Source organism: Mya arenaria, chromosome 14 (genome assembly GCF_026914265.1).
Source record: "Mya arenaria isolate MELC-2E11 chromosome 14, ASM2691426v1".
NCBI lineage: Eukaryota > Metazoa > Mollusca > Bivalvia > Myida > Myidae > Mya > Mya arenaria.
The window spans coordinates 29220426-29243621 of NC_069135.1; the positions used below are offsets into that span (position 1 = coordinate 29220426).

General features: G+C 33.1%; 1 protein-coding gene across 1 annotated transcript; it reads right to left on the reverse strand.

Annotated features, from left to right (window-relative positions):
- Window positions 1-3953: 3953 nt before the first annotated feature.
- LOC128216984 (uncharacterized) lies at window positions 3954-22258 on the reverse strand. Its single transcript, XM_052923754.1, has 9 exons — window positions 22122-22258; window positions 16635-16689; window positions 8724-8780; window positions 8477-8548; window positions 6992-7008; window positions 6367-6420; window positions 5608-5652; window positions 4983-5027; window positions 3954-4045 (listed from the first exon to the last, which is right to left on the reverse strand). Exons 2-9 carry the CDS (start codon window positions 16665-16667, stop codon window positions 4003-4005), a joined length of 366 nt encoding a protein of 121 aa, XP_052779714.1. The 5' UTR covers window positions 16668-16689; window positions 22122-22258; the 3' UTR covers window positions 3954-4002.
- Window positions 22259-23196: the final 938 nt, after the last annotated feature.

Below are 23196 nucleotides of genomic sequence, written 5' to 3' on the forward strand. Positions count from 1 at the left end.
ATCAGTACATGTCAAATACTTAAGCGTAGAGTTAGCTAATTTTCAAACAGTCCTTTAGATTACAATAACACAACGTAATAACGAAAAACATAAAGCTTATCATAGTGTATACTATACTATGGTGTATACCTGATACTCCGACTGATTTTCTCTGTAGAGATTTCGGAAGGCAAGTGAGGATTTTCTCGTGTTATTTTAAATAAAAAAAAGTAATCCATGTTAGCCTACGATCGATGATAGATAATGGTAATAATAGTGATGATGGTGATGGTGTTGGTTACGGACAATTAATAAAACTGTGTAGTACTCTTCACAACAAGTAATAACCTTTAACACTTCCCCGAATTCATTCAAGGCATTTTCCATGTGCTTTAACTGCAACAATTAAAATACATTATTAATTAAAGTCAAATCACGAGTGTTCAATTCTTTAGTATATTTACGAACTCCAATATTGAAACGTAAACAATAAAGACACGTTTTTTAAAACCGTGCAATTACAATCGACGTTGTCAGGGGGTACACGTATTTCGAATCTGCAAGGGTTTAAGTGAGGTTTTGGAGCTTGATATGCAAGATGGCGGCGAAACAATGGCGAATGGGATTTTTGGAACCTGTTTTCGCCTGGTAAGTGGTATAAAGTATATATTTCAAAAATATCTTGACGCGCATTTGGCTCTACAATTACCATGCCTTACTCGGCTTTTTATTTCATGCGTTTAGGTTACGGAATAAAAAAGTAATTGAAGGAAAACCTTCGGCCAGTCTTATCATAACGTTTGTTATCATTTTCCAAATTTCCTCGGATTTGAAGATGTTTATTTGTTTTCTTTCAGACTTATTACGAATAATACCAATTCTCTTTGTGTTATATTATTTTTGTCATTTATCATTTTTAGCTCTCCAGATCACGAAATGCTCAAGGTAAGCTTTTGTGAACGGTCTTTGTCCGGCGTCTGTCCGTCAGTCCGTCCGTCCGTCGACAATTGCTAAAATAATCTCCTCTGAAACTACTGCTCCGAACTCAATGAAGCTTTACAAGAAGTTTCCTTGGATGACCCTCTACAAAAATACAACAAGGGGTCACGATTTTTCATCAACAACAACAACAACAACAGCAACAACAACAAAATGGCCAACTTGTTTTTTGCTTTAAAAAACATCTCCTCTAAAACAACCAGTCCAATTTCAATTAAACTTTACAAAAAGCTTACTTGGAAAAACCCTCTACAAAAATACACCAAAGGTCATGAATTGATCAACAACAACAACAAAATGGCAAAAATGTTAAAATCTGATAGTTATGTGAAGTTTACTCTTGAAGCAAGGACACCAAGTCTTGCTACTTGGTCTCACTTCTTGTTTGAGATCCACTACTTTCAGATTTCAGTAACAAAGGAATATATTTTAAAAGTTATTAAGTCTTCAACATAGTCACTTTAAGGTAATAAATGTTCATTTTTGGGGTTCATAGATTCAAATAATTATTTTACTGGAACACTTTATTCTTTAGAAGAAATTTTTTGGGGTTCATAGATTCAAATAATTATTTTACTGGAACACTTTATTCTTTAGAAGAAATTTCATTTTTACTTAATAATAAATTTAATAATCAGACTTTTCCATTGAACTTCATGTAGATTATTCTAAGCTACCATCTTATCTTCTGTGTGGATAGTGATTAAGCCTTTATGGATTTAAAGAAAAAAATGTTTTTGAACATGTGATGGACGGTGATGTTGACATAGATTGAAGAAGCAATGATATTAGTGGAAGGTGCTGAATGAGTTCTGATATATGAGTATTAGAGCTGAAGGCAGTTTATTGATTTTATTTGATGGTGCATTGATTGCTGTTTGTGTATCTATAATGAAAGTTCTTTCAGTGTGCAAGCAATTTAACATAGTTTTGTCAGTGTGCAGGCAATTGAACAGAGTTTTGTCAGTGTGTAGGCAACTGAAAAAAGTCTTGTCAGTGTGCAGGTATCTGTACCAAGTTCTGTCAGTGTGCAGTTAATTATCAAGTCCGGTCAGTGTGCAGGCAACTTAACAAAATCCTGTCAGTGTGCAGATATAATAATCAAATTCTGTCAGTGTGCAGTCAATCACCAAGCCCTGTCAGTGTGCAGGCAACAGAACGAAATCCTGTCAGTGTACAGTCAATCACCAAGTCCTTTCAGTGTGCAGGTAACTGTGACAAGTCCTGTCATTGATTATCAAGGCAACTTGTTAAATCGGTATGTTTTTCAATATTCTTCAAGAACAAATATCAAGCTATATTGATTACAAACTCTTTTACTCAGGTGAGCGATTTATAGCCAATATTGTTTGTTTGAGATCAGCTGTATTAATCCAATTTCTAGAAAAATCTGAAGTAAGAGAAAAAATGACCTATATAACTTGATAATGAACCGAGGCTATTAACGGGCACTTTTGATGCGCATTGAATGAGTCTTAATGGTGCAAAATTGCAAGGGTATTGTGTATGTGTATTAAATACTTTCAATACTACAGTAATCAAGTTTGTTATGAACACCTTAGATGTAACCATTACCTTAATTAGTGTCAAAATTGTGTATATTTTTATACTTTGATTTCTGAAGTTTTGTTCTGTGAAACAAAAGGGCACAAAAGGGAGTGATAAAAGAGCATCAGAAGACTGGAAAAAGGACTGTTAAAGCCACACCCTGCAAGTCCTAGCTGGAGCACTGGAGTATATCGTGTTATCTTATTTCCTGCTGTTAGGTGGTTAAAAATTTCCAGGCTCAAAACTTGTAAAATTATGTTCTGAACGTTTTATAAACGTATGATTTATTTAATGCATGTTCAGTGAAACAGGAATTATGCATGCACTAACCCTATCTATCCTTGTCAGAATCAAGCATGCAACAGCGATTGCTGAGGTGCACCGACATCTCTCATTTGTACTTTCAGTATCACTTTCATGATTTTAATGTTGCCCGGAAATAAACAAAAACATTCAACGTTCCTATCGTCAATATTGCAACACTGTTTTTATTATTCATAAATGTAAATATATTATAGAACTATACTTAACATTAACCACGTTTTTCGCACTTGTCCATATACTTTTATAAGAATTGACAAAAGGTAAGCGTGCACCTATTTCCCGCGCTTTTAAACCATGTGCCACAATTATTATTTTTTCTGTTACACATTAAAAACTAAACAAACATAAAAAAAATAATTGAAATAGACATGGTATAAAAATATATATATTTAAGCATTATCATTTTCCTTGTCGTTACGATGTATTGCACTTTTATAACCAATCATAAGCAGTTATATACATAATAAATACTTGATTACTGTTTGATCAATCTTAAATTATTTCCGATTGTATGTAATATTCAATTAAAATATATAATAAAATATAAATTCATTCTCACAATTTGTTTCCCAGAAAAAATAATTCAACTGAATTTATCGTATTAAAAGCTATGTTTTTAAATTGTTGCATGCCATTTATACTAATATATATATGTGTTTTTTGTATGTATATGTGTTATTATGGCGATATGCTTGTTATGCTTAAGTCTTATGAATATTCTATTCTGTTCTGTTCTGTTCTGTTGTTCTCTAAATCATCATACAGCGAAGGTATCCGTTAATTTGCATAATGGTGAGTTATCACGTCATTGAGCTTGAGTGCTGCTCATTGACATGGAAACCGTTCAAATTCAAGATCGATATTCAGGAGTTAATTGCTCTTAACTTTAATTGATTAAAGGAACATTGAGATCATGCCCTGCGAATCTTTTCAAATGGTTAATATAACAAAATTATGATGGGTCATTTTCGGCTCGTTTTCGATTTATGTACGTAAAAATCCGGGCAGCTCGGGTCTGTAAACGATTAAGTTGGTCTGATCAAGTAAACATAGGTAAGTTAATAAACTTAACGAGAAAGACGTATGACATATTTATTAAATCATTTAACCATCAAATAACAATGGCGAGAGCGATTGCTAGGTCAGGCGTCTCTAATCTCCCATTTCTTCGGCCTTCTTAGTCAGCACGCTTTGACTGAAAAACAAAATCATAATGAAACATAATTATAAGAGTAATGGGCACGAGTGCATGTGAATTCCCATATGTTTGTTTTTTAGTTTTCGTCTATCATAAACATAGTTCAACAGTTATTAATGGAAGTATTGTCATTACATTTGTATAAAAATCTTAAGAATGTATTTACCGACTTATGAGATATAGCTAAGGTTTAAATGTTCGAAGATAAAGAAAACATTTACTGTGAGTATTTCAGGATGGGAGTTTTAATGGTTGTATAAATTGCATACAACATATGATAGAATTATACCGTAATAATTTATGTTTGTCATTACCAGTGCATTATAGAAACCTTATACCTGTATATGTGCCACTATAATTATGTACGGTTAATTCATGCGCTAATAATAGGTTATATATATTGTTCTGTACAATACGGATATATATTTGGACGAGTACTCAGCTTGGAAAGCCAAATTGGACGAGCCGCTTGGCGCAATAATACTTAACAAGTATATACAGTCCATTCAACTAATTTATAACGTTCTTCTCGTTTTAGCACGACAATTAATTAACTTGACGACGTCTTTAGACTTTTCAACTCATATCCCCTTGACATTATTGGTGTTGACCTTAAAATTAATTTCAAAATTATGGCAGCAACCTAAATTCAAAACCAGCTCATTTAAATGGCCAAAGAGAGCTTTATACCATGTCCCAGTATATATATGACGCTGTCAGACATTCTTTCATTGCTAATTGATAACATGACTGTCACTTATAACCGGGTAAGTATTGGTATATCTGCTTTTTAGTTTTGCAGAAAAGGGGCATAACATAATGGATATTATAAATTACTAAGGCTTAAAACAGAAAAGCGTATTCTCAACTTACATCAGTCATCCATTGAACGTAAATGAAAAACGAAGACCTGCTGTAGTTTTAACAAAAGTACCTCGCAGTAGCTGAGGAATCTGAAAATCCAGCTGTCATCTGCGGCCTATAACAACAAACATGAACAAAATGATGCTAAAATTTACATGGAATGCATATATGAATAATAATTGTAGCTGGTAAATATCATTAAAATGAATCACCAAAATATCTACCGGATTGTATTTAAATAAAACTAAAGCTGTCCATTTTCTTATTATTGACACATAAAACTTACAAGTACTACTTAAACTGTCGATTTTCTTATGATTGACACTGCTACTAAAACTGTCCATATTGTTGTGATTGACACTTGTTGAAACGTTACAACTGCTACTAAGACATGATTAAGTAAATTGCTAGTTTGGATGCGCATATATCTGTTTGCATATGCAAAGGCGCAATTACAGTGTCAAATCTGATTTAAATGACGTCACAAACTCTTGCAGTGATTGACAGGTCTTTTTGACAGGCGCACAGCTTAATTTGAAGCTGGTACAATTTGGAAGCGTTTAACACTAAGTCGGTTATAATCAATTAATTAAGTGCTTTCTTCGAGAAGAAATTACTTAATAAACTCTAACCTATATATATCGCAACTGTTAGTCATTTCAGAGAGGCTCATTGTTGGTTATTATCTAACTTACTGAATTTGTCGATGCGCACAGGCGCGTTTCGCCTTCTGCAGCTCACTGTAATAGAGGCATTTTATAACTGTATATGTACTCACACTGTGTTTACAGACTCTAAGAAAACGAATAGTAGTGTTAAAGTTGGTAATCTCCATATAAAAATGCATGATTGCTGTATGCTGAATTAGACCATTTGCCTATTAACTTAGATCTGTGCTAACAGGATCTGTCGACTGTCTGAAGGTTCATAACTGTTCAAGGAAAGGTCGCCGTGACATTGATAGTTGAATCATTAATTCCAAAAATCAATAAAAATCGTAATGAAATGTACATTTTCTTTTGTCTCTGAGTGTAATTTATTACTTGAATTAAGAGAAGGTTGGCTGATATTGGCTGTAATATAAAAAGAAATGTCTTAAATTATAAGGTGTTTCCAAGAGGCGGTGGCATAACTTGGTTTAAGGATCAGACACAGTTGTCTTTTTTAATTGTCGAATGGCCCTGAACAACTGTTATAAGTATGAAGTCAAATCATAATCTTAATCATAATAACCTTATGGTTTGGTTTGCCCTCGGTCAGTTGAATGAATGGTGTTTGACTATAAAAACAACATGCGCCAAAACTTCCGACGTTAGGGTGCAGTAGAAAAGCCCTCCCAAGATCCTTCGTAAAGTCGGACTAAGTTTAAATTTAACAGTCCTATCTTGATTATTGGATGAATATTTGAATGTTTTCAAATAAAGTTAAATGCCCGCTTAATCATGCAGAATAACCTGATTGTATTATTGGCCCTCTTCAGATCCCGTCTGAGACATCGAATAGTTTTTCTGAAACAAAATTAAATGTATGTAAGACTTTTATCGCCATTTTCTAAGTTAAAATTAACGTCATCAAACCGTTACTGGTCACTTATATATCATAATAGGTACATTTCAAAACCAGCAAATAATTCCGTAATGATTATAATCATTCAGAAATCCGCAATGTTTCTAGAACAGGACAAAGATCTCTACGAACAAACCTTTAAGGCATTTTTTTTTTTGGTGTGTGTTTTTAAACATGCTCTAAGATATTGTTTGCGTTGTTTTATACACACAATTACTCGGGCTGGATTCTGGAAATGTATTCTGACAATACTGTTGTAGAAGTAAAAGACCTTGTCTTATTTCTAGTTGTGGTAATTTCCCCTTAATGTTGGTTGTCTTTCTAATGTATGAATTGAATTCGAGTGTTATGTTAACATATCTGATCTTCACGTCGCTATTGCATAAACTTTAATACAGTTTGTGATGCCTACTCTGTGAAATATATGTGATCAATTATCGTCTCTATGCCAAATCCAATGAGTTTATACATAACGTATATAATATACTTACTCCAGTTGATAGATATACTTACTTATCATCTCGTTCCTTCTGAAAAGAACAAAGTGTAAATTTAATAAAAACAGATTTTAAAGTGATCTATTTGCATGACTTCAATTATTCAAAATATGTTTTCACCTGGCCTGACTGATTCTTCCATCTAGGGATTTGATCTTCAGGCCCCGATTTCTCGAAACTTTTTAAGTCTCTTATAACAGGATTTAGCTAAACCCACTATTTTTGTCTTTCAATATTTTGCGTTTTATATACTCCTTTAAATGGTTTAATACTTAAGATAGGAATTATCGCTACGATTATCACAATAAAACATTTTCATTTATACATATTCACTATAAATATGCAATTTGGCTAATTAAAATAAGTGACTTAAGCCTGTCAAGCTTAAGACGTTTCGAGAAATTGGGGCCAGTGCGTTATTGATCCATCTCAATATGTAGTTTCTGATGAGACCGAAGGGACTCGTTTACAAAGCTGATGTTGTCAATTGAAACACGTTGGCAAATTATGGTATTCTTTTATAAAAAAACGATTACAAATTATAATTCAGATTCCCATTGAAGTGAATTTTGTAAATCCAAGCTTAAACAAGAGCTTTCATTCGACAGCGCGCTCGACTAAACGCCGCTTTGCATTGATAATGGTATTTGTGCATGTTAAAAAAAAAGATTAAAAAAGTCAAAACAGAATACAAAAAAGTAAGTCAAGGGCCATAATTTGTGGTTATCTCAATATATAGTAACGTAATCTAATAGTGTGATGTGATAAGTATGAAGTCCATTGAATGAACGGTATTTGAGGTATAAGTTTAAACCTGGAGTTGCCCTAAAATCCGTCATAATCTGTTTTAGGATAATATGGAATTATGTAACCTAATTGTGTGTTGACCTGAACAACTTTGTAAAGAATGAAGTTAATGAAATGAACTTTATTTGAGATTTGAATTAAAAACCAAAGATGCCCTATAACTTCCGAACTTCCACCAAGGGCCATACTGTACTTAGCATAACAAGGAGTTACATGACCTTAAGTTGTTTGATGACTGTTTTTGTGTGAAGTATAAAGTTAATTGAATGAATGTTATAGAAGTTATTTGTGAACACCCCAGTTTGTACTTTTCCTTTAACCTAAGCTACTTCGTCAATCAGGACTTATAATTTGTATTTAGGATGAAATGGAGTTATGTACCCTAGTGTGCTTAATTCCATATATGAGGATCTGAAATGAGTGTTTATTTTGTATCAAATGTATTAAACGAGTTCATTTTAAAACGATAAAAACGAGGTTTAATTAATTTTATACAAAATAATCACGAATTTGAGATTCAATTTATAACATAATTTAATTAGGTCGAAGGCTAGATCAAAGTTTCTTCAATACCATGCCAACTTCTTCAGCGTAAACTTAGCAAAGTTTCAAAAAAGTCATTAAGATAACAATAACACACCGTACTAAACAAAGATTAAGCATATCATAGTGTATACTATACTAAAGTGTATACCTCCATCTCCGACTCCGGGCCTGCGATTCTTTGAAAAGCCTTCGGCAGCCGGTTGATTATGTGACTGTTCTTCTGTATAAAAAAGAAGCTCAGTGTTAGCCTACGATTGATGATTGATGATGGTCATAATAGTGATGATGGAGATGGTGATGATGATAATAATAATGGTGGTGGTGTTGGTCTTGGTGGTGAGGCGGCGGTGACGGACAATTTATAAGACTGTGCAGTACTGTTCACAAGTAATTACCTTAAGCAATTCCCGGACTTGGTTGTACACCGTTAGGGCCTCCTCAGTCTGCTTTAACTGCAAAATTTAAAATACATTATTATAGTCAAATTATTCCTGAGAGTGCTCTTTTTTAAGTCTATTCACTAACTCCAATATTAAAACGTAAACAAGAAAGCCATGTTTAACCGTGTCATAGTAAGCGAATTAATTACAATGCCGTTCACTTAACGCACGATATTGAACAGCTACCTTTACAATATGATATAAAACATTGACGTTAACAGCTACCCTCTGAATTGAATTTTTACCTTCGACCGAAGTTCTTGTACATCATGTCAATTACTCAAGAATTTGGTTCAGTTTCTTTCACAAAACACACCTTTTAATTCACTACCTTTAACCAAACTCGTCCGGTGTGGGTTCAGTTTCTATCACAAAAACCACCTTTTTGTTCACTACCTTTAACCTAACTCGACCGGTGTGGGTTGTTTCTATCACAAAAACAACCTTTTTGTTTACTCCCTTTAACCTAACTCGGCCGATGTGGGTTCAGTACCCATTTTGAGTGCAGTATCTACTACTAAACACTCTTTTTTGTATATTCCCTTAATCATTACAGGCCGGTGTGAGTGCAGTATGCACGAATAAACACACTTTTTTATATATTCCCTAAATCCTTACTATGCCGGTGTGGGTGCAGTATCTACTACTAAACACATCTTTTTGTATATTCCCTTAAACTTTACTCGGCCGGTGTGGGTGCAGTATCTACTACTAAACACATCTTTTTGTATATTCCCTTAAACCTTACTCGGCCGGTGCTTAATACATCTTTTGTATATTCCTTTAAACCTTACTAGGCCGGTGTGGATGCAGTATCTACTACTAAACACATCTTTTTTTATATTCACTTCAACCTTACTCCGCCGATGTGGGTGCAGTATCTACTACTAAACACACCTTTTTGTATATTCCCTTAAACCTTACTCGGCCGGTGTAGATGCAGTATCTACTACTAAACACATCTTTTTTATATTCACTTCAACCTTACTCGGCCGGTGTGGATGCAGTATCTACTACTAAACACATCTTTTTTTATATTCACTTCAACCTTACTCGGCCGGTGTGGATGCAGTATCTACTACTTAACACATCTTTTTTTTATTCACTTCAACCTTACTCGGCCGTTGTGGATGCAGTATCTACTACTAAACACATCTTTTTTTATATTCACTTCAACCTTACTCGGCCGGTGTGGGTGCAGTATCTACTACTTAACACACCTTTTTGTATATTCCCTTAAACCTTACTCGGCCGGTGTGGATGCAGTATCTACTACTAAACACATCTTTTTTTATATTCCCTTCAACCTTACTCGGCCGGTGTGGGTGCAGTATCTACTACTAAACACACATTTTTGTGTATTCCCTTAAACCTTACTCGGCCGAGGTGGGTGTACTATCTACAACTATACACTTTGTTTTGTATATTCCCTTAAACCTTACTCGGCCGGTGCTAAATACACCTTTTTGTACATTTGTATATTCCCTTTAACCTTACTCGGCCGGTGTGGGTGCAGTATCTACTACCAAACACACATTTTTGTATATTCCTTTAAACCTTACTAGGCCAGTGTGGATGCAGTATCTACTACCAAACACACCTTTTTGTATATTCCCTTCAACCTTACTCGGCCGGTGTGGGTGCAGTATCTACTACTAAACACACATTTTTGTGTATTCCCTTAAACCTTACTCGGCCGAGGTGGGTGTACTATCTACAACTATACACTTTGTTTTGTATATTCCCTTAAACCTTACTCGGCCGGTGCTAAATACACCTTTTTTGTACATTTGTATATTCCCTTTAACCTTACTCGGCCGATGTGGGTGCATTATCTACTACCAAACACACCTTTTTGTATATTCCCTTTAACCTTACTCGGCCGGTGTGGGTGCAGTATCTACTACCAAACACACCTTTTTGTATATTCCCTTTAACCTTACTCGGCCGATGTGGGTGCAGTATCTACTACTAAACACACCTTTTTTTATATTCCCTTAAACTTTACTAGGTCGGTGTTGGCGCAGTTTCTACTACTAAACACACCTTTTTGTATATTTTTTTAACCTTACTCGGCCGATGTGGAAGCAGTTTCTACTACTAAACACACCTTTTTGTATATTCCCTCAAACAAACAGTTGCTTTACAGTCAAGATGGGAAATCGTACAAAAAGTTACTTCATCCATGTTTTCAAAACTTTACATTTTAGACAAAATTTGTGGTGTTCCTTTCAAATAAATAAATTTCAATGGCAATACATCGCATGGTCCTATAGAAATTCCTATGTTTTCCAAAATGTTCTATGATGTGTCGACCATTTGCTAGACCAATTAAAACATCACAATTTATGATAGTTGTCATCGGATGGTCGATCTACGCTCTTTGATCTTAGTCTACCAAATATTGGTGTTGTTACAATTTGTCGAGCTACCAACTATTATCAAGTTCAATCAATTTTATTTTACCTTAAATTATCGATCTAAAATCTACGATACAGCTCAGCCAAGTATTCAAGTTGTTTACAATCGTTTACCAAGATTTTTTGTTGATATACGATCTATGAGCTATGCGCCTACTTAATACAATTTGGCGTTTCAATCAATAAGTAGCCCAGGTAAAACGACGATAAAAAATGTGATTCAAAATTCAATATTTAGAAAAGTACTGCAAGCCCATTTGTTAACAAGAGCTGTCACAGAGACAGCGCGCTCGACTTTTCCGCCGCTTTTCGGTGTATGGAATGAAAAGTTTTGACGAAACATGCATGTATCACTGTTAGATTAGATTTCAATACAATACATGATGTGCTGAGATATTTACATAAATTGAATGGAAAATATTAGAGGTGGTACGCAAACTTTTACGTAAATTCTAAGTAGAAAAAGGGGCATAATTTTGTCAAATTGCGTTGAAGTTACCTCATCCTGTGTACAGTTTGGGAACATGATGGTGAACAAGCGTGCAAAGTTTCAAAGCCAGATGTCAATGGACTTTGAAAATATTTCAGGTGGTACGCAAACTTTAACGTAAATTCTAAGTCGAAAAGGGGTATAATTTTGTCAAAATGCTTGATAGAGTTACCTCCTCCTGTGTATAGGGTGGGGGCATGATGGTGAACAAGTGTGCAAAGTTTCAAAGCCATAGGTCAATGGACTTTGAAGATATTTGAGGTGGTACGCAAAATATAACATAAGTGGTTACGCCGACGCCGAAGCTCGGGTGAGTAGGATAGCTCTCCTTATTCTTCAAAAAGTCGAGCTAAAAATGATTTCAATCATTATTTTAATAATATAGGTAAACTAATGTTTTATTTCACTAGCTGCTGCTACAATACTGAATGAAAAGATTTTATTTCGCCTTCTAGCTCGAATTTATTTTCACAGGTTTAGTTTCACGGTCAATACAGACTGCCACTCTCTTACGTGGTGATCAAAAGGCATTTCGTGACGAATGAACAGATGTGCTTAATTAGAAACTTATACTGTAGGCATAGTGTTGTATAATACTTTAAATAGTGATAATGTGACACAGAAGCTTTTAACCTTTTGTGAGAATACAAATACAGCAGAATATACTTGTGATGTTGACAGTAGTCTCTCAGATTTATGTAATAGTGTTGATGATATTTGTGTACCTTTATTCAAAAAAGAACCTAGAAGTTTGCAAAATAAAGTATCAAGTCAAACTGTTAATAAATGTTTCTTTCATGTTGAATGTTAATATAAAAAATCATTTTTATAGATATTTGAATACTTATAGAAATGTCCCAAATACAGAAAATCTATGGTCCAAACTAGAAGCGATTACAAAATTACTGTCAGAAAGAAGAAATTTATATATAATAGTAACCAGACAAAAAGTTAGAATGTGCTAAGTTGTCAAATGCTAAAGCCTATAGGAGATTGTTAAAAGGAAAAGTTAGTAAGCACTGAGCAGTTCTCCTCACAATTGTCAGCCAATGATTTTTTGGCATATTTTCAAGCTATTAATGACCCAGACTCTGTGGGTTTTTTTTCAACCAGATGAAGATGTGTTATATTTTAATGAAAGATATTTAGATGGTAAAATGCAGATAATGTTTGATGAGCCAAACATACCATTTTTATGTGAGGAGATTGTTAAAGCGTGTAAGAAGCTGAACTGTGGTAAATCAGCTGGACCAGACTTAGTGCTAAATGAACTTTTGAAATATGGTATTGAGTCTGAACAGTTTTTGTCATGTTTAAGTACTCTTTTTAATAAATAATTTGATATGAATTACTTTCCAGAAAAGTGGTCTGAAGGATTAATAGTTCCGTTGCATAAAAAGGGTGATGTAGAAAATGTAAATTATTATAGAGGCATTACTTTGTTAAGTACACTTGGGAAATTGTTTACAAAAATAATAAATGATAGATTAAGTTATTGGGCTGAAACATATAATGCATATATAGAGGCACAATCTGGCTTTAGAAAGCAGATGGGAACGGTAGACAATATATTTGTGTTACATGGTATCATTGAGCATTTGTTAAACAATAAAATAAGATTATTTGCAGCCTTTATTGATTTTACCAAGGCGTTTGATGATATAGTGAGGGATAACATGTGGTTTAAACTTATAAAGCTTGGTGTTAGAGGAAAAATATTAGATATAGTTAAATCAATGTATGAAAATGTTAGATCAAGGGTCAGATATAAAAATGAATTAAGTGATGACTTTCCTTGTGTGCTCGGTGTTAGGCAGGGTGAATCATTATCACCGTTTTTATTTTGTATGTATCTCAATGATATAGAAGAACACTTTATGCTTCATGGTTTTGAAGGTGTTGATTTAGATATATGTTAAAAATGTTCCTGTTGCTATATGCTGATGATATTGTTATTTTATCAGAATCTGAAAGTGGGTTACACAATGGATTAGTACTGCTAGAAGATTATTGTAACAGGTGGAAACTTAGTGTAAATATAAATAAAACAAAGGTGATGATATTTAAAAAAGGTAGCAATGTTAGAAGAAATATTAAATTTATGTTCAAAGGACAAGAACTAGAGATTTAAAAAAAAAGTTTTCTTATCTAGGCATTGTATTTACACCTGGTGGTTCACTCAGTACAACTTTTGAAACCTTGTCAGGGCAAGCTATGAAGGCATTATATAAGCTTAATTCAGATCTTACTAAGTTTACTGGCATATCAATAAGCCACTATTTGTCATTATTTGATAAACGTATATACCCAGTATTGAATTATGGCTGTAAAGTCTGGGGGTTAAACGATAGCGTAAAGATAGAACGAGTTCATTTGAAGTTTTGTAAAGAGATTCTAGGTGTAATAACTCAAACACAGAACAATTTTGTTAATGGAGAGCTTGGAAGAACACCATTAACACTAAAAGAGTTGTAAGCGTTATAAAGAACTGGTTAAATTTTTTGCATTGTGATGATATCAAATATGTAAGAGCAGTTTATAAAATATTCTATAGAGACTTAGAGAGACTGCCAAATTGTAAATCATGGGCAAAGAGCGTTTGATATATTTTATAAACATTAGGATTTAATGAAGTTTGGTTATTTCAAATTGTTAGTGACGTTGATAAATTTATATATGAATTAAAGCAGCGACTGCAAGATGTTTATGTGCAAAACTGGTTTGCAGAAATTAATAACTCATCCAGGGCAAAATCATATGTGCTGTTTGCAGATTTTAAGTTACAATCTGACTTGTGTGATGTAAATATTGTAAAATTTCGGAAAGCCCTTACGAGGTTAAGATCTCATCACACAGACTAGAAATCGAGGCCGGTAGATGGCATAAACCTGAATCTATACCTGTTAATGAACGAAAATGTCAAATTTGTAATATCCTCGAAGATGAGTTTCATTTTTTGTTAGAATGTACATTGTATAATGATTTAAGAAAACAATGCATCAGTAAATATTATTGGAAAAGACCAAATGTACTGAAATTTGTTGAACTTATTGCCAGTGATAGGAAAGCTACATGTAGAAAATTATCGATGTATGTGCATAAAGCTTTTGAATTAAGAAATACATTTGTTTATATTTAACATATGTAATAAGTCTATATCTATATAACAGCCACTGTCTCCTCACTGTGAGAATATTATAGTATTATATATATTATAGTTTGAATTATATAATAATATAGTGTTATATATATTATAGTTTGAATTATATAATAATATATTGTAAGTTACTGTAAAAAAATGTATCTATGAAATTGTATTTGACCACTGATCTATGAATTATCATGATATGTGTATTTATGCAAAATTCTTGTATGCTCATGGGCCTATGGCCTTTATGCATTTGAAATAAACTATGAAACTATAATTGTGAAAGCAAAAAAATGTGCTTGCACGCAAAACCTTTACCAGAATTTCTAAGTCGAATAATAAAGGGCAACTATTTGCATTAAATGCAAACAATAGTTATCTAAATTGGTTTATTAAGTAGGTTGGATGGTTGAGTACCATTGTATCAAGTATCAATGCAATACCTCAAGTAGTTGATGAGATATTAACCTATGTGTGCTTGCACACAAAACCTTAACCAGAATTTCTAAGTCGAATAATAAAGGCCTATTATTTGCATTTAATGCAAACTGGAGTTATTTTAACTTGGTTAATTAAGTAGGTTGGATGGTTAAGTACCATTAAGTTTCAATGCAGTACCTCTAGTACTTGCTGAGATATAAACCTATATGTGCTTGCATGCAAAACCTTAACCAAGCTGTGACGCCGACGCCGACGCGTGGGTGATTAGTATAGCTCTCCATATTCTTCGAATAGTCGAGCTTAAAACAACTATAATTATCTTATAGGCATATTTGCTATGTGGTGTTATGATCAATGAAATCTATATATACGTATATATATATATGCGTCTATATATACATTTGTGTACTATACTTCTTTTAGGCCAATCGTTATAGAGCTTGTATCAATGAAAAAGTGTATTCTAGGGATATTGTATAATTATATCAGCGTATTATTTGATTTACAATAACATCCGATGTATAACTCAAAATGACAAATAAACAGTGAAACTAGTTGGCGCGGGACTAAACTTTGGCGATTTCGCTGCCAATTACCTTAAAATTACTTCTAGCAAATTGGCTGCTGACTTTAAGGAGTTATATACCATAATGATGGTCTACGCCCAAGTGTATGAAATTTGTCCTTTAACCGATTTTTTTGTAAACTTATTATTAACTGCATTAATGAAACGATAAACATTATAATTAGGTTGACCAAAAAAGAAAAGACAATTCATGCAATTAATGAGTCGTCATGCTGATGTATTTCTTTCTGTAGTTAAGCTGTAGTTAATCTGGCATTCATGCTTATTTTAAAGACTAGCGTTCCATCGAACCCTTCATCGATTCTATCCTAAATATACTCATATGTGTTCAGCTGATACATATATGGCTGCAGCACCGCGCACTTGTTCCAGGTACACGAAACAGTACAGCACCTCAATGTAAGCCGACCACATGCTTTCTCATACCGTTCTCTCTTGGGAATATGCTTCGAAATGTTTTTGTAAGTACAATTACAAACAACCACCCCTATCTCCTATTGCGTGTCTATCTTATCAAATACATTCATAAATGGTAGAAAGGAACACTTTTGGAATACCCTTGCTCGTACAGTATTAACACTCATGATTGTCAAGTGACGTTTCATTAAATGTTTGCGTGGCGTCGATACAAAAAATACCGCACTGCGCTGTTCGAACAGCGAAATTGCCATCGACTCGAAGCAATAAGTAATATGTTGGTTTTCTATAGCTGCATTGACCCAGTGGTGACAATACAAGACTGCGCATCTTCCAAAGATAGGGGAGTAATATGATCACATACCTCGAGCGTTTGAGGCTCATTTTCTTTCTCCATAATTATTTGCAGGAGGGCAGTTCTGAAATATAGTTCTATGTCAGTTTCAAAGATGGTAAGATTTGTATTCAAAGTTGTATCAGTCTATAGAAAATGTGTTGTTCAAAGAGTTACATACTGTATACACCATCTATATGAATAAATGACCAAACTAGTTGGATTATGTGTTTTATAAAGAAATTTAAAATGGCATATTATTGCCGTTTTTCAGAAAATCTTGGCAAACGTTCGCATTTTTTTTCATTTTTTGTATGCCTAAATTAAGTATTGAAAGAAGGTTTGAAGTAACGTAAATGACAGTAAAGTGAGCCATGAAACATTATTGTTTTAGCTAAAAATCTAGTCATTGAATTAAAACAGTTTTCTACACTTTTCCTTGTAAAAAGCGACAGTAGTTTAGCCTTAAGTTAAAGCTTTGCCCGAGAGTTGATCTGGTAACGAACTTTAAAATGCTGTAGTTTCCAAACGCCCTAACGCCCACGGCGTTAACTTTTCTTAAAATGTTTGTAAGATGATACAATTTTATAAAAAGGGTAAATGGTTTACAAAATATCCCATGGGGAGTGGGAGCAATACCCTTTTCCCCTCATGGTCTATAAGAAATGTTGAGTCATGCCGTTTATTTTACTGACAAAACAACAACAGACGTTATATAAAACCAAATTTACAAAAGGTGGCTCTGTGAAATATACGGTAACTGTTTATAGGTTTACGTATAAAATATCTACTTAGAATTTAATTATTTTTTCCTTTTAAATGATATATGTGTTTCGTTTCAGACACATATAAAGTAATTAGCAAAAAAAGGTTCCAACTTGAAAACTATCATATTTTTGAAAAAAAAATCAAAATGAAATGATTTTTTTCTGTGATGATTGACCCTTAAAATGTGAACGAGACACTTTCACTACTCAAACATTATAAGATGCCAATACGTTTTTCTATTGCTATACATGTATGCGTATTCATACTATTTGTCTAACAAAGTAAACATGAATACAATGTTTGAATTATTTTATTTGTATATATATTTGTATACAGTCTTTGCATAGGTCACGAATGCATTTTTCCATCAAAACATATTGCCTTGCTATTCTCAATTGTATAGGCGTGTATACATAGTGGAACGTTTTAGTTGAAAAATAATTAATAACAACTAAAAGAAAAAACTTGCATTTATTTGTTGGTACACATGGATACTTGTTGATACACAAGTATGATTGCTAGCGAAGTTCAAGCACAGTGCTACCACTACGTTCGACCGGCAACCAGTTTCAACAAGAGCTGTAGTAGAACAACGCGCTCGACTATACAATAAAGTACAATAATGATGTAATACGTGCCCGACAAAAGCAATAAAAATCAAATTTAAAGTAAATAAAAAACGCAATGCGTCGAAACCAGGTTTTCGATGATAGATATAAGAACTTAATTCTTCGTTGCGAGATTCAGTTTTAATTGTGCTTTCTATTTTTAGGAACAGTGACCTTCACCTTGACCCTAGGGGCCTTAAATGCAACCCCATGGAAATCCTCCTTAAACTCTTAATACCAAGTTTAGTCACTATGTCAACCCTTATTAAAGTTATTCAGTTACAAACGTTTTTTTAGTAACAGTGACGCTGACCTTGACCCTAGGGACCCGAAGCGCAATCCCATGAAAGGTCCCATAATTGATTTTATTTACCAAGCTTGGTCACAATATGGTAACTCTTACTAATGTTATTTAGTTCTAACCGTTTTTTAGCAACAGTGACCTTTACTTTATGGCCCTAAAACGCAATCCCATGAAAAGTATCCATAAACTTTTCATAAATTGCGAGGATATCTAGTGTATGCTATATGTGTAAAGTGACAGTCGTATTTAAAATCAATACATATATTTTTTTTATAATAAACATAAAATTTTGGGTGATTAACCTTTAACTTTTTGCTAAGAAATGCATTAATGTTGAACAGAAAATTCTGGTGTCACCATTGTAACCGTGTTATAAATTGCTAAACACAGACAAATATTAAATGATAAATATATTGGTGAGTGCTAAAAGATTAGCAGTGATCAACTTAGTCTCATAACGTAGAAACGCCGTGTTTCTGCACCTTCTTTCAAATTAAACACGGTAAACCTTTGTTTTTGATATATCATTTGTTTGAATTAAACATTAACATTTATTGTGCTACATCTTTTTGGGAGTAAGAGAGCATCTTTAAAATCACAGTTTTAACTATTTCCAATCATTCACGAAACAGAAGTTGTTGCCGGTGTAATATTTGATTTTGACTCCCCATGCCCGTTATTTAATCACCCTAGCCACGCATTTAAAATGACCCCGTTGAAAACTGATCAGTTGTTTGCAGGTCATTTTTCAACGTTGAAAACATATCTTAATATTTAAACTTATACAATATGCTTTTCACCATACAGTTGTAAGTTAACATTTTTGCATCATTTTCATATCTTTAGTGATTAAAGAGGCTCGTTCATAGTTTGACAAATTGCGCTTTTTAAGATGCTATTTGTTTTTATTCTTAAATAGTCTGATGCAACACATTAGATACGTAAGAAATTGAAGACTGACGACTGGACTCTTTGATACCGCTTGATTTCTACAGCGTTAATAACGCTCTCGAGACCTCTCTTTATATCGATGACAGAGTACAGACTCTGTTCCCGAGTAGTCTAACACGCTGAAAATACTTTTGGACTTATAATCGTGAGGTCGGAAGGTCGTTGGTTCGAAACCCCGCTCTGCCAGTTTATTTTTATGCTTTTTGTATTGTTTATTTTCATTTTATATGTATGTCAAACAGCGTCAGGATAAAACATTGACCATAAATGATAGTTTTCCAGGCATGCTAAAATTTAGAACTAAGTCGTTCTCGAGGACTTGACAATAACTTCTTCACAATTGTTGATACCGTTGGTGTCATTGCATAATGTGTCTTCCGTACGCTATGCTTTATACTTGGGTGTCTGTATTCAAATGATGTTGCAAATAAAGTTGAAAATATAATTTCGTAAGTAACTGGGGATAAAATCACAACTACTCATAACAACTCGTAAGCACATCGTAACGTACAGTACTCGTTGACCATAAAGTTTCGTAATTCAAAAGCAGCAACTCGTAAAAACAACGTATAACGGTCGTTGTATCGCTGGTAACAATTTTTTTAGTAATAAATTTATCATTAGTTTAAGTATATTGGCTCGCAATTTGGTCGTAAACAACTCCGTAATAGCTCGTGTTCAAATCGAAAACATTTCTTGATGAAATAAATTATGGAGGACATCTTGGGTCTTCAAAATCATGTCCCTTTTTTATTTAAACCCTTCATTGTTCGTACGAGTAGGACTTTCTAAATGGGGGGGGGGCTTATTATAAACATGTAAAACTATTTTTAATGCATTATTTTAATAATATAATGACATGGAATTCACATTTGTCGTCGCTGTAAATGCTGTTTGGCAATACAATTGAATTAAAAAGATAGCATTAACTGATATATATATATATATATATATATATATATATAAGTGAAAATCGCAAATCATAAGTAGGTATTTAAACCAGTTGTATAAATATATTTATAGATAAGTGGTAACACGAAAGTGATGGGGGATTTTTCATGCAGTGATAAAAAGATGATATTTGTTTATTTCAGTGTAAGTTCGTATTTTATAACATAACTTACGGCGCGGGAGTGATATAATCCCACCGAATAACTTTAATACTTAACTAAAGTAATAACTATTAAAATTTGGTAACCACATTACAGAAAAATGTATTCATACGCGCTGTCTAAAAATGTAAACAAACATTAAAAAACAGTGTTCAAAAGAAATCATGTCGGTCTAATCAAATTCAGTTTCACGATGAACGAATGGTGAAGAAGATTATTTTGATAAGTTGAAGTCAAATATAGATGTCTGACAACAATTATTCCCCTGACAACCTGCAATTTGGGACATTGAATGTATGTGGTCTTAAACAAAGTCTGCAATACCAAGAATTTACAAAACTTATAAATGCATTTGATCTTTTTTTGTGACAGAAATTAAGTTAGATATGTATGACTTTATTTTAATAGAAATTTTGAACTTTTTGTCAAAACCCAGAAGGCAAAAAAGTAAGCGCAAGTCTCATGTATTCATTAAACCGTCATTAGAGAAATTGTAGAAAGTGATTGTGAATATGTTCTATGGATTGAAATTTCTAAAGACAATTCAAATATACCACACCCCTTTTTAGAAGACACTATTATGTACCCCATGATAATTTCAAATAGATAATATTTACTCTTAACTCGAACAAAAAATCATCACTACTGTATGGTAAATCGCCAAACCTGTTACTTACAGGTGATACTAATGCCCAATCCTCTTATTCACCCGCTTTTATCAAAGTAGACGGTTTCTTAACTGACTTTTGATGAGGAACTATTTAAGTCTATGAGTGCAGCTGAAATCATCGAAACAAATATATGTATTCAGACATAAATACTAGAATTATTAAGCGCTTTCTCGTTTCACGCGATTCCAAGAATTCGTAGGTGATAGGTGGCGCTTTTTAGCGCCAATTTCATTGTTAAGCGCTTGTACCATATGTCAATAGAAAGTGTACGTTTTGTAATCTAAATGATATCGGTGATGAACTGCACTATTTACTTACATGTCCATTTTTTAATCCTACCAGAAAAAAATACATACATAGTCGTTTTTACTCAAGACCTAATGTCTTACATTTTAGTGAGGTTTTAAATTGTAAGAACTCGGATACCTTAAGAAAAACAGCAATTTTTGTTAAAATCTTAGTTAATCACTTTAAACGAATCTGATCATGTATTTAATAGTTTTTCATTTGTTATCTCATTACTGCATCGATTATATTGTATCCTAATTCAAATAAATGAATTTGTTCTGTCATAAAAAATAATACTATTTAAACTAACCACATTCCCCTTACTAATTATATTTGTTTTGTATAATGATAAACTCCAAACCTGTTGTGAAGTCGTCTTTAACCACCCTCTTTATACCTGTGCTAACATATATATATTGCGTTTTCACATGCTTTTACTTAAATGTAAACTGTGATATAATAAAATAATATTGAGTTGAGTTGAGTTGAGTTAAGCGCTTGGACTTTAAAGCTAAAATCCCAACTTGCCCTAAAATATATAACAGGACGCGGACACCGACACCGACGCCGACGCTGGGGCGAGTAGTATAGCCTTCCTTATTCTTCGAATAGTCGACCTAAAAACCGTGGTTTCGACCAATTCGCCAAAATGCGAGTAAAGTCTATAACCAAGCAAAAATAAATGCCTTTTATAACCAAGCAAAAAGAAATACCAAATAAATAAACCTGAACTTAATAAACATAACTTAACACATGCTAGTAAACATGATAAAACAAAATTGAGTCAAATAATAGAATTATTAACAATTACTCACGGTCAAAAACACAATCCTTTTTCCAAATGTTGGTTTTGAATTTGAAAAGCTCGAATGATTCTTAATCGATTACACCTCGTGTTTTGAGGGTGAGCTAAATAACATTGTATACAAGGTTATTGAAAAAGCAAAAGAAATTAGTGGTTCAGGTAACAATACGTATACCGTAATATTCACCCCGAACACATTTTTGCATGGGCCGAATGAATTGAGTTACAAGTAATTTGAACCGAGCCAACACATGTATTAACGAAGATTATCCGAATCCACAATGAGAGTCCTTCAAGCGTGCACATAAACTGTATAACAACAATGTCAACATTCAGTCAGTCAATGTCATCGAAAACGAATACCGTATCATGTTTTTCTAGTTTGTCCATATCATAATAATTTAAGGAAAGATTACTTTAAGCCTTTATTTTGCAATTGGCCTACAAAACAAAAAATCTGAATTTGTTGTCATCAGTGAAAAAAACCCTGACGAAATATTAGTTAATTTATGTTCTTTTTATAATGTCTTTGCTTTTTACGACAAAGTGATATAACTTATGAATGAATGTTGTAAAATTTAATGCTAAATAAATGTTAAGGTAATTTTTTTATTGATCGCAAATCCCATCGTGAAATGTGGTAATACGATCCGCTTAAGATGCAAAATGGTTGAAAATGTAATAATGTCCGAACATTGATTATGTCCCCATTCTATTTCCAGCAATGCCCCGAACCCCAACCACACTTATTTCCTTGCGCCTATAACCTTAATCGTTGACAACTTAATTGGATATCCACCTTCTGGTACACGGGAAATAAAAAAGCTTAAAGCATTGTAGGACCTTATTATTCCAAGGTCATATTCTTCACAGAATTTGTCGCTGTTTGATAAATTTGATTTTAGAAATGTAATAATAAAATGAAAAAAGAAGAAAAAAGTAAACTTATAATGATAATAATAATAATAATAATAATAATAATAATAATAATAATAATAATAATGATAATGATAATAAATATAATTATATATATAAATATAAATATAGCATGATAAAAAATAAAACTAATAATAATGATAATAATA